The sequence below is a fragment of the Mustelus asterias genome, chromosome 4 (assembly GCF_964213995.1).
Source record: "Mustelus asterias chromosome 4, sMusAst1.hap1.1, whole genome shotgun sequence".
NCBI lineage: Eukaryota > Metazoa > Chordata > Chondrichthyes > Carcharhiniformes > Triakidae > Mustelus > Mustelus asterias.
Genome location: NC_135804.1, coordinates 83,571,207 through 83,584,030, shown reverse-complemented (window position 1 = coordinate 83,584,030; position 12,824 = coordinate 83,571,207). Strand labels below are relative to the sequence as shown.

At 43.5% G+C, this 12,824-nt stretch overlaps 1 protein-coding gene across 1 annotated transcript in view; it reads left to right on the top strand.

The window, feature by feature from the left end:
- The window catches only part of LOC144492818 (connector enhancer of kinase suppressor of ras 2), a 751,457-nt gene that overhangs the window by 478,024 nt on the left and 260,609 nt on the right, over positions 1-12,824 (top strand). Inside the window, exon 14 of the mRNA XM_078211295.1 lies at positions 3,345-3,581. Coding sequence (XP_078067421.1) covers positions 3,345-3,581 — 237 coding nt within the window. The remainder of the gene's footprint in view (positions 1-3,344; positions 3,582-12,824) is intronic.

Below are 12,824 nucleotides of genomic sequence, written 5' to 3'. Positions count from 1 at the left end.
TTTTCCTTAATCCTGCTGGCCAGTGCTTTTTCGTGACCCCTTTTAACCCTCCTTAATCCTTGCTTAAGTTTCTTTCTGCTTTCCTTGTATTCCACATCTGCTTCATGTGTTCCCAGCCTCCTAGCCTTGACAAATGCTTCCTCTTTCTCTTTGACTCGGCTCACAATATCTCTCGTTATCCAAGGTTCCCAAAACTTGCCATACTTATCCTTCATCCTTACAGGAATGTGCCGTTCCTGAATCCCTATCAACTTACACTTGAAAGCCTCCCACATGCCAGATGTTGATTTGCCCTCAAAAACATCTGCCCCCAACCTACATTCTTCAGTTCCTGCCTAATATTGTTGCACTTGGGATTCCCAGGCCCGGATTTTCAGCAGCGTCTGTGCGGCGCCGGAAATTGACTGGGAGGCGGGGCTCGCATTTAATTAGTATTTTAATATTATTTAAATGCTATTAGCGAGCCCGGGACTGAATTCTCTGGGCCCACAAACCTCCCCCCCCCCCCCCCCCCCCCCGCCCCCCACTCCCCATCCCTCCCCCCGCCTGTCAGGAGTGTTTCACTCCAACGGGGATTACTATAGCTCCCCACTTTTGGGGAGCTAGCGGAACGACTCCACTGGAGTGGAGGGGTTGCAATCTGGGCCCCCCCAGGGGGTCGGGCGGTGGGAGGGTGGTGCCCCCTGGGCATCAGCACCCTGCCAGTGCCAGCCTGTGCCCCAGGTACTGTCCAAGGGGCAAAGTGTCCATGCCCGGGGGGGCACCTTGGCACTGCCCACTGGACATGGGGCAGTTCCAAGGCCCTGGCCTATTGGGGGCGGGGCCAAGGGGACAGGGCCTGCTGGGGGCAAGCCTAGGGGACGATTGGTGGGGGGTCCCGCTGCCACTCTACATTGGGATCCGGTCAGGGCAAGAGGGAGGCCAGCGATCGGAGCAGGCTAGGGGTCGTGGTCAGCCGGGGGGGGGCGGTTTCTGCACTGTTGGGGGTGTCTGCCTCCCGGGGGTGTCTGCACTTTGGGGGGTTGGGGAGGAGGATCATCACTGCTGGGAGTGGGAGTGGTGGGGTGGATGGAGATCAGGGCGGGCCGGGCCAGTCCGGGATTTGTGACTGGCCTGGGAATGGATGGGGGGTCTGTGATCGGGCTGTGGGGGAGTTGGAGGGAACAGCACTGTGGGGGGTCCCAGGCTGGCCAGCGAACGAGTATGCCCGCTGGTTTCCGCGCCTCCAGCGTGAATATTTACGCTGATGGCCTTTGCAGTTCACAGAGTGTGGGAGATTCTAGTGTGAACTCTCACTGAAAAAATCAGCGTGAATTACTCCAGTTTTCCCACGAATTTGACACAGAACTTTTTTGGGAGAATTCCACTCCATGTTTAAAAAAAAACCTTTCTTAAAGGGACTCTAATGTCACACATTGTCCCCCTGCACACCATGACCGTGTCCATCTCATTATCTTAAACTGTTACTTTTCTAGCACTTGTTGCAGGATCAAAGAATAGAAAGTGATAGCATGTGGATTTTGGGTGTAATAACAGAGCAGGTTTATTAGGTAGCTGTTTACTCCACTGTGGCCGGACCCAGACTGAATAAAGCCCTCAAACTAGCCAACAATATCCAAACTGGCCACATAGCCAAACCCGTAAAGGGACCATGCAACACAACTCCTTTCCTCGGGCAGTCTTCCCCATCTTACCCAGACATTAGCCCACTTTCCCATACACTCTCACCATTCCCCTATAAGTCTGCCTCCCCTGACCAGCCTTTGCTCCCTGCTTCCACCCTATGTGTCCCCTTCCAGCTTTTTCCTGCCACCCATTGTCCAGCCTTGGCATAGTGTTTGCTAACAGCAAGCACACAAGTGAAGATATGTGAGGTCCCCAAGAAGGAGGAAGTGACATCTATTGACCTCAAAGTGGTGGAAGGGGTAAAGCTCGCCGGGTGCACATCACTTCAGCAGAGTCATAAAACTGAAAGTTCTAAATTCTTGCTGGCAATTTGTAGGGCAGACTTAATCCCAGTGAGGTGACCTTTTAATGAGCATGCATGAGATGCTAATACATGCAAATAGGGTTCCTGACATTGTTCATCGGTAAGCTCGACCCACTTTTATCCCACCTTGAAAGATGGGAGAGCAGAATTCCAACAGTTTATCTCACCAACAGGAATTTTTTTGCCTCCTGCCAAATTAAGTGCCCCCACCCGCCATGATCCCTGCTGCTGGCAAAAGCAGAAAATTCCACCCTTCATTAAACTGCAAAACACTTTAGGACATCCTGTGGTTGTGAAAGGCACAATATTAATGGAAGTGTTTATTTTTAGGGTAGAAATTCTGGAGTCCAGCCAATTCAGTGTTATAGTAAAATAAAAAAGAATCACAACTGCCTGCACTGAACAGTGAACTATGTGGATAGGCTTTGAGTTCCTTGCAGACCTCAGATAGTCCTGTTGTATCCTACAAATAGCCCAGGTTTGTTTCTCCTCACACTTTCCCTTTGTATCTGTAAAGAGTTTGGTCATTCACAATATGAAATTCATTGGCACAAATTCATCCTGAGTGCAGGACATGAAAAATCTTGGTCAGGATTCTCAGACCTCGTCTGTGGCTGAGATTCTCCGGTCCTGCCGCTCTGAATGGAGCTTTGTCTGAGCGCCAAATTCTCCATCCTCGCTGGCAGCGGTGACAGGGCATACGACATCGGAGATTTCTGAGATATACCCCAGAGTGCCTTCATGTTGGCATTTTGAATGGTTCTCTGAGTCTGCAGGCATCCACGAACAACAGAAGTGTGTCCCTATGCTGCTTTTGAACTGTGCAGAAAGTTCATAAGGGTGAGAATTTCTTTGTTAATCTGGAAATCAGTTTGTAAAATTATTTAGTATTTTTTCTTTATGTGATTGACCTTATAAATTCTTGTCAACATCAGCGTTGAAATAGTGTCACAAATAGAACATTTTCAACTTACTCAGTCAGGATACAGGAAATGGTTATAAAACTGAGACTAGTGCTTATCACACCTGAACCACAGTTTACTCTCATGAACAACTTGACAAGATTTAAAACTACATTTATCTTGGAGAAAACTTCAACTTGACAAGATTTAAAACTACATTTATCTTGGAGAAAACTTCACAAGTGTTCCAAAATAACTTATTATTGTGTAATGGAGTGTTTCTTGATTGGATGGCATCTAACATGGCTCAGAACAAAACAGTTGTGGGTTGCCTTGTGGTTGCCTGAGCCTTTAAAGGAAGTGATGCTTCAATTTTGAGTTTTACTCGTGCATTCCGCTGCATTTGCAAATGAACTTACCACATTCTGATTCTCTTTTCCTTTGACCCAGAGGACTCACTTCTGCGCTATTTGAGTGATGATAAAATTTTGATCATTCAAGAGGAGCCTATGATACAGAGGGACAGCAAGAGGGATACAGCCAGAACCTCGAGGAGGAGGAAGAACCCTGGCAGCCCCAGCTATCCTATTAGTCCCTCAGTATTTACAGCCCCTGTGAGACTTGACCCCACTTCTCAGGAGATCTTGAATTTTCCACTGCCTGAAAGCAACACGGTGCCTCTCTATCACGTAAGTCATTATGCACTATTTTCTGTTCATTTTTGCTATCTAGCTGGTCTGTTGCCCAGGCTCAAGTCTAGCATATGTGTTGCATTTTGATTAATTAAGCTGAGCAAAACATGAGTGGGCCTTGCATTTGGAAGTATATTCTGAAGCACTTGATATAACTGATGTACAGTCGAAATGAGGAGATAGCATTGACAATAATGGATGGTGATTGCACTTGCGCTTAGTGAATAACATTTGGCACCTTTAAATCTGAAATTCATTGGATCTGTGGCACTTTTGTATTTTCAGTCCGTCCAAAGTGTCCCAAAGGAATACCAGGTCCTGGTTTAACTTCCATCAGCAAAGATTGTCAAATATGAATTAATTTCCTTTCTGATTAAACTGTCCAAATCGTCACTGACATCAGTCAGCAATGATCATGTCATCCATGTCAAATATATGTAAGCTTAGATTTTAATGGTGTTTCAGTAACTTTACTGGCTGCACTTTAGTTTAACTCTGACTTTTAAAACCAGTATTATTTGCGCTGTGAAGATTTCCTTTGTAGCATGAGGGAGAGATTTTGTTGATTCATGGCGTTTCTGATATGCAAACCTCTGATGTGTTGTAGTCAGAAACCTGTCATTCTTTGTGCTCCTTGGGAGACCTCCGTGCGTTTAATTTGCTGAAGAGTTCAATGTTTGGCACTGAGTATGGCACGGGATCACAGTATCAGAATTGTCACAGTATTGGAATTGTTACATTTTGTGACCTTCGAGAACTGGTGGAGACAAATATGTTTACGTCACAAAGAATAAAAAGCTAGTAATTACCCTTGTGATGGACCAGTGTTCACACAACTTTCCTCTCTCTCCATTAACTGAGGTATTATTGGGTTTAAATGGGTGAACACCTCTATTGAAGTAAGGGATGAAGTATATAAATGTTAATATCACTAACGGTAATCTCTAGTCTCTATTCTGGTAGAGTTCTGACATAAAATCTTTCCACTATTCAAACACGAAGTTAGCATGCCTGCTTGTCACTGAAACAAAATTGGTAATATATCGGTCAACTCAATATTATACATTGAACTAAAGATGTCTGGTAGGGAGTTACATGACCACAGCACAATTGAGAGAATTCTGAGATGTCAGACACTAAAAGTTATCCATTTGTCAGCAGCCTGAGATGTTTTTCCTGTTACTATCACTCGACACAGAATTTTATTTTGGCTGAAGTATAGCTATTTTTAGTGCTTTCTATGTCAGTTCCTGTTTTGTGTAATTTCCATAATCTTTTTGGTTTGTTAATCATAGATCAATATTTCACCTTAGCCAACAGCTAAATCAAATAATTTGGTCATTTATCCCACTACTGTTTGTGGGGTCTGGTTTTGTACCTGCAACAATGACTGTGCTCCAATAATAGAATCATATAATATTACAACACAGAAGGAGACCATTCAGCTAGTCATATCTGTGGCAGCTCTTAGAAGGAGATAACTAATCAATCTCAATCCCACACTCTTTTCCCAGAACACTATGTCTTTTCCTTTTCAAGTATTTATCTGATTTCTCTTTTGAAATTACAGTTGAATCTGCTTTCACCACTCTTTCAGGCAGTGTATTCCAAATAATTACAACTTACAGAATAAAAAATAGTTTCCTCATGTCCATTCTGGTTCTTGGTGCCAACTACCCTAACTCTGTGTCTTCTGGTTATCAACTCTTCTGCCATTGGAACTAATTTCTCCTTTTTTAGTCTATCAAATCTCCTGCCCCTCTGATAATTTCATATCTTCACTCCCACTTCATTTTTAATTCCACAGGCTTTAATTTTGCGAGCAAATTTATTACCTGGCACTTTTATCAAATGTCTTTTGAAAGTCTGTATATGCAACATCAACTGTGCCAATCTATATCCATTCTCTCTGTCATTTCATCAAATAACTCAATCAAGATTGTCAAGCATGATTTACCTTTTAACAAGTTCATATTGACTTTGATGTGTTCATTCATACTTTTCCAAGAGCCAATTAATTTTTTCTCTGATTAATATCTCCAAAGGTTTCCTGGGTGGGATTGTGGTCAGTGCAGACTCAATGGGCTGAATGGTCTCTTCTGCATTGTAGGGATTCTATGATTTAAGATGGAAATTAGGAGAATTTCTGTCCACAAAGGGTCATGCGTCTGTGGAGTCTCTTTCCCCAGAGAGTGGTAGTGGCCATGTCAGTAAATATTTTTAAGGTAGAGGTAGCTAGGTTCATGACTAACGGTAGCACAGAGGTTAGCACTACTGCTTCACAACGCCAGGGACCCAGGTTAGATTCCTGGCTTGGGTCACTGTCTGTGTGTAGTTTGCGCGTTCTCCCCGTGTCTGCGTGGGTTTCCTCCGGGTGCTCCGGTTTCCTCCCACATTCTGAAAGACGTGCTGGTTATGTGCATTGACCTGAACAGGCGCCGGACTGTGGCGACTAGGGGAATTTCACAGTAACTTCATTGCAGTGTTAATGTAAGCCTTGTGACTAATAAATAAACTTTATTCTTAACAAGGGAATCAAAGGATATCATGAGTAAGCAGGAAAATGGTGTTGAGGCCACCATCAGATCAGTCATGATTTTCTTGAATGGCAGAGCAGGCTTGAGGGGCCAAATGGCCTACTTCTCTTCATCTATGTATTCATTCTGCAACATCAGCACCATTCTATTTAGTGAACCAATGCAGCAAATTCATTTAGAATTTGTGTCATGTGCTCTGCCTCCACAAAAGCTTCCTCTTCGGCCTCAGATCAGATACAATCTTCCTTTATTATTACCTGAGGACAGAAAGATGAGGGAATTGAAAATAATAAGGATAAGTTCATAAGACTCTCATGCTGCACAGAATTCATCTTCATGATGAAGGTGAGTGAGAGACTGCGGGCTGCTGACTGTTATTGGAGCTGCACTCACCCGGACGTGTAGAGAGCACTCCATCACACTCCTAACTTGTGTCTTGTAGATGGTGGACAGGCTTTGGCGAGTCAGGCAGTGAGTTACTTGCCACAGGCTTCTGACCTGGCATTGTGCTGCAGTGTCGCAGCCCTCACTCTTATTTAGAAAGGCACCTTGTAATATTACTTCATTCGAATTACTTGCCTTTCCAGTAATACAATGGTAATCATTAAAATAAATTGTCTGCTATTATCTCACTGACAGCAGAGAATAATTTTCTGGTCCCTCTAGAGTAAAGAGCACAGGTAGGGGTAAGTGTAGTTTGGAAATAGACTTTAACTCTCTCTCCAGCTCTCTCTCACCATTAGCACAGCTCTGTGCTGCAAGTAAGGACTTGCACAGCAATCGCTCTTTGTGTTTACTGTTCATATGGCTTTCAGACAAAAGCCCAAGTATTTGGTCTGCCTCCTGCCAGCACTGATCACTGCCTCTGACTGGGCAGCAAAATACAAAAAAAGCCCATTTTCCATCCATTAAGTCAATTTTGGAAGATTATTTATATTTTAATTAAGGCACTGGAACCTATTTGATTAAAGGGGCAGTTTGTTAAGAAAATAGCAAATTGTTGTCTTTTGACAGCAAGACTAGGTATTCATGTAAGGGGTTGTTCTCTAGCTGTGTCTGCCATTCTTTGTTCATGGCTTGTCCTTGCTGAAAATTTGTAAAATTAGTATTTTAGTAGCAGACCTCTGAAAGAGATGGCAGTTGGAGTCATTTACTCAACTGCCACAATAAATTCAGTATAAGGCAGAATTATTTTATTATTTTAATAACAAGTCTGCAGAAAGTAGGTGATAAGAAGCAGGGCTTCAATTCTATTAGCTTCACATTGGAAAGAAAGAACTTACATTTATATAGTGCCTTTCCACAACCATAGGATGTCCAAAATCGCTTTATAGCCAAGTTAGTACTTTTGAAGTGTAGCCACTGTTGACAGTGAAGAAAACATAGCAGCCAATTTCCACATGGCAAAGTCCCACAAACAACGCTTTTGGTTGAGTAATAGATATTGGGCACAACACCATAGAGAATCTTCTGCTCTTCTTTGCGACGTGCTTTGGCTTCTTTTACACCAACCTGTCAGGCTGCAAGCCTTAATTTGACATTGCAATTAATTTGAGCTGATTACAAAGAACAGTACCGCACAGGAACAGGCCCTTCGGCCCTCCAAGCCTGTGCCGATCATGATACCCTAACTGAACTAAAAAAAATAACCTTTTGCCCTTACTCAGTCCCTATCCCTCTATTCCCTCCCTATCCATGTACTCATCCAAATGTCTCTTAAATGTTGCTAATGTGTCTGCTTCCACCACCTCCTCTGGCAGCACGTTCCAGGCATCCACCACTCTCCACATGAAAAACTTCCTCCGCACATCTCCCTTAAACATTCCCTCTCGCACCTTGAACCTGTGCCCCCGTGTAATTGACACTTCCACCCTAGGAAAAAGCCTCTGACCATCCACTCTGTCTATGCCTCTCATAATTTTGTAGACCTCTATCAGTTCTCCCCTCAGCCTCCATCTTTCCAGTGAAAACAATCCTAGTTTATTCAACATATCCTCATAGTTAACACCCTCGACACCAGGCAACATCCTGGTGAACCTTCTTTGCACCATCTCCAAAGCTTTCACGTCCTCCTGGTAGTGTGGTGACCAGAATCACTCGCAATACTCCAAATGCGGCCTAACCAAGGTTTTAAAAAGCTGCAACATGATTTCCCGACTCTTGTACCCAATGCCTCGGCTGATGAAGGCAAACGTGCCATATGCCTTCTTAATCACCTTGGCCACTTGTGTTGCCACTTTTAGGGAACTTTGGATCTGCACACCCAGATCCCTCTGTATGTTAATGTTCCTAAAGATTCTGCCATTTACTCTATAAGTCACACCTAAATTTGATCCTCTAAAATGCATCACTTCGCATTTGTCTGGATTAAACTCCATCTGCCATTTCTGTGCCCAAGGCTCCAATCTGTCTATATCCTGTTATATCCTCTGGCAATCCCCTGCACTATCAGCAACTCTAATCTTTGTGTCATCCGCGAAGTTACTAATCAGACCATCCACATTTCCTCCAGATCATTTATATATACTACAAACAACAGAGATCCCAGCGCTGATCCCTGCGGAACACCACTAGCTACAGATCTCCATTCTGAAAAAGACCCATCCACCACTCCACTCTGTCTTCTATAACCAAGCTGTATCCATCCAGCCAGCTCGGCCCCTCATTTTTGTACCAGTCTGCCTTGTGGGACATTGCCAAAAGTCTTACTAAAGTCCATATAAGCTACATCCACAGCCCTTCCCTCATCAATTATCTTTGTCACCTCTTCAAAAAACTCAATCAAGTTGGTGAGACATGACCTTCCCCATACAAAACCATGCTGTCTGTCACTAACTCGTCCATTTCTTCCAAATGAGCGTATATCCTGTCCCTTAGTATCTTCTCCAAAAGCTACCTCACCACTGACATCAGGCTCACCGACCTATAATTTCCTTTCCAGGCTATTCTCCAGTCCTCTGGAACCTCGCCTGTTGTCAAAGAGAATTTGAAGGTATCTGTTAAGGCCCCAGCTATTTCTCCCTTTGCCTTCTGCAGTAAGTTGGGATAGATCCCATCCGGCCCTGGGGACTTGTCTACCTTAATGCAATTTAGGACACCCAACATTTCCTCCTTTGATATATTGACATTTTCTGGAGCGTTCACGCACCTATCCTTGACCTCATCATCCGTCTTGTCCTTCTTTTTGGTGAATACTGATACAAAGTACTCATTAAGAATCTCACCCAATTCCTGCGGCTCCATTCATAACTTCCTTTTACTGCCTTTAATAATGTGTTTGATAATGAATTTATATAATACCTCCTTCAGGTTCATGTGCAAACACCCTTCAAAGTATTCTCCTGGTTTATAGCACCAAGCATGAATTTGTAGGAAGAATCTTCTAGTCTAATTTTGACTTTGATGTATGACAATAATATTAAACTTTAGGAATAAGTCTTCACTTATTTGGATTCTCAAGAGGAAGGAGCGGGGGCTGTGCAGTGGTTAATACTGCTGCCTCTGGGTTCAATTCCGGCCTCAGGTCACTGTCTGTGTGGAGTTTGCACATTCTCCTCGGGTCTGTGTGGGTTTCCTCCGGGAGCTTCGGTTTCCTCTCACAGTCCAAAGATGTGCAGATTAGGTGGATTGGCCATGATAAATTGCCCCTTAGTGTCAGGGTGATTAACAGGGTAGATACGTGGGATTACAGGGATAGGGCCTCGATGCGATTGTTGTCGGTGCAGGCTTGATAGGCTGAATGGCCTCCTCCTGCACTGTAAGATTTCTATGATTTCCAGGCTGATGTGAGAGTAAAGCTGGTGTGAGAAGTAAAGACAAAATAGTTTAATTTGCTTTTTTAAATGTTACAAATTGTGCTGGAAATAACTAGGTTTTTGAACCATTTTATTTAGTTTTTATAGCCAGTGCAATTGAGACCCTACTGCCTCAGTTAGAATATAATCCATGCCTTCAGCCTTGCCTGATGTAAGCTGAACGTGATACGTTCAGACTCTTTGGCCCTTGTTTATGCCTCAAAACCACTATCAAAAATATAAAGCACATGAAAATTAAAATCATATGCTGCAGCCAGGGACAAGCAAGTAGCTGGGCATTTTCAACCATGATGAGCTGATTCAACTCCAAGGCTGATTTGAAAATACACAGTGCATTATGTACGTGCGTGCCTGCCTGTTGCCTGTGTGTCTGTCTGTGTCTATGTGAAAATTTAATGCATGGAAGTGCTGAGTCTGGTGTACTTTCTGAGTGTCTGATGCAAAGCTTCAGATGTTTGTTCTTGTTATGACAGCAGTACACAATATGAGACAATTTGCAAAGCCTGTTGGAGCTACAAGATGTTACAGTAACAGTTCACCACAACATAAGATGGTAGGATGAATACCTTGTACCACCCATCCCACACAGTATGAGTTGAAAACCCTAGCTCTGGCACTGTGTTGAGCTGTCAATGGGCTTGCTGACTGCCAGCAAACGGAAATATAAGAAAGATAAAAAGGTAAAAGCCTAGGAAGTATTTGCCCATAGAGACTATGTTACCATTTAAGAATGGTTTAGCTAGATAACGGAAGGAAAAGAGCACAAGTTATAGGACAACAGGATGACATAGAACAAAACACCCTGCTCATGTGGAGGATGAGCACCAGCACAGTCTGTTTGGGCTGAATGGCCTGTTTTTGTGCCGTAATTTCTGTCTACTGGTATGATAGTCTTCCTAACCATACAAGGTGCCCATGTCAGGACATGAAGATGAGAGAAATCTTGAAATATTCAAACAGTAAACCTTTGTCCCACCAGCCATAGCTTGTTGATGTATAAAGAACAAAGAACAGTGCAGCACAGGAACGGGCCCTTTGGCCCACCAAGCCTGCACTAATCACATTGTCCTATCTAGACCAACTGCCTGTATCTCTCAATACCCTGCCTGTTCATGTGCCTATCCAGATAAGTCTTAAAAATCGCTAACGTATCTGCCTCAACCACTTCACTTGGCAGTGCATTCCAGGCCCCCACCCTCTGTGTAAAAAAACTTCCCCCACACATCTCTACTGGACCTTACCCCCCTTACCTTAAACTTGTGCTCCCTTGTAATTGTCATTTCTGCCCTGGGGAAAAAGCTTCCAACTGTTCACCTTATCTATGCCCGTCATAATTTTAGAAACTTCTATCAGGTCACCCCCTCAGCCTCTGTCTTTCCAGGAAGATCAATCTCAGTTTATTCAATCTCCGTTCATAGCTAATATCCTCCATACCAGGCAACATCCTTGTAAACCTTTGCTGCACTCCCTCCAAAGCCTCCATGTCCTTCTGGTAGTGTGGTGACCAGAATTGGACACAGTATTCCAAATGTGACCTCACCAATGTTTTATAAAACTGTAACATAATTTGCCAATTTTTATACTCGATGCCCTGGCCGATGAAGGCAAGCACGCCATATGCTTTCTTCACCATCTTTTCCACCTGTGCTGCCACTTTTAAAGTTCTGTGAACCTGTACTTCCAGATTTCTCTGTGTGCCCATGCTCTTGATGGTTCTGCCATTTATTTTATAACTCCCACCTGAATTGGATCTACCAAAATGCATCACCTCACATTTGTCCGGATTAAATTCCATCTGCCATTTCTCCGCCCAATTCTCCAGCCCATCTATATCCTGCTGTATTCTCTGGCAATCTTCATCACTATCCGCAACTCCAGCAACCTTAGTATCATCTGCAAACTTGCTAATCACACCAGTTACCTTTTCTTCCAAGTCATTTATATGTATTGCAAACAGCAGAGGTCCCAGCACTGATCCCTGTGGAATGCCACTAGTTACAGACTTCCATTCAGAAAAACACGCTTCCACTGCTACCCTCTGTCTTCTTTGGCCAAGCCTGCTCTGAATCCATCCAACTAGTTCACCCTTGATCCCATGTGATTTAACTTTTTGTGCCAACCTACCATGAGGGACCTTGTCAAATTCTTTACTAAAGCCCATGTGGACAACATCCACAACCCTTCCCTCATCAATCATTTTTGTCATTTCCTCAAAAAACTCAATCAAATTAGTGAGACACGACCTTCCTCATACAAAACCATGCTAATAAGACCATTCAGTCCCAAATATGTATAGATCCTATCCCTAAGAATCCTTTAGTTAACCAACATGATTTTAGGAAGATGTTCTGCACATAGTGCAAATTGCATGGGTTTATATTCAAATTAGAATTCTCATCCATCTAGTGGTATTATTCAGTCCTAATTTCAATCTGGATAGTCGAATGGTACATTCCAATAATGTTACTCAAATCTCATAGGAATTAGAATTTCAGATTACGCACACAAGCTGGCCATTCAGCCCATTGTGTCTGTACTGGCACTTCAGTAGAACTATCCAACTAATCTCATCTCCTTGCTGTTTCCCTATAGTCCAGTGAATGTTTTCCCTTCAGATATTTGTCCAATTCAAAGAACAAAGAAAATTACAGCATAGTAACAGGCCCTTCGGCCCTCCAAGCTTGCACTGACCATGCTGCCCGACTGAACTAAAAACCCCCATCCTTCCGGGGACCATATCTCTCTATTCTCATCCTATTCATGTATTTGTCAAGACGCCCCTTAAAAGTCACTATTGTATCTGCTTCGACTACCTCCCTGGCAGCACGTTCCAGGCACCCACCACCCTCTGTGTAAAAAACCTGTCTCGTACATCTCCTTCAAACCTT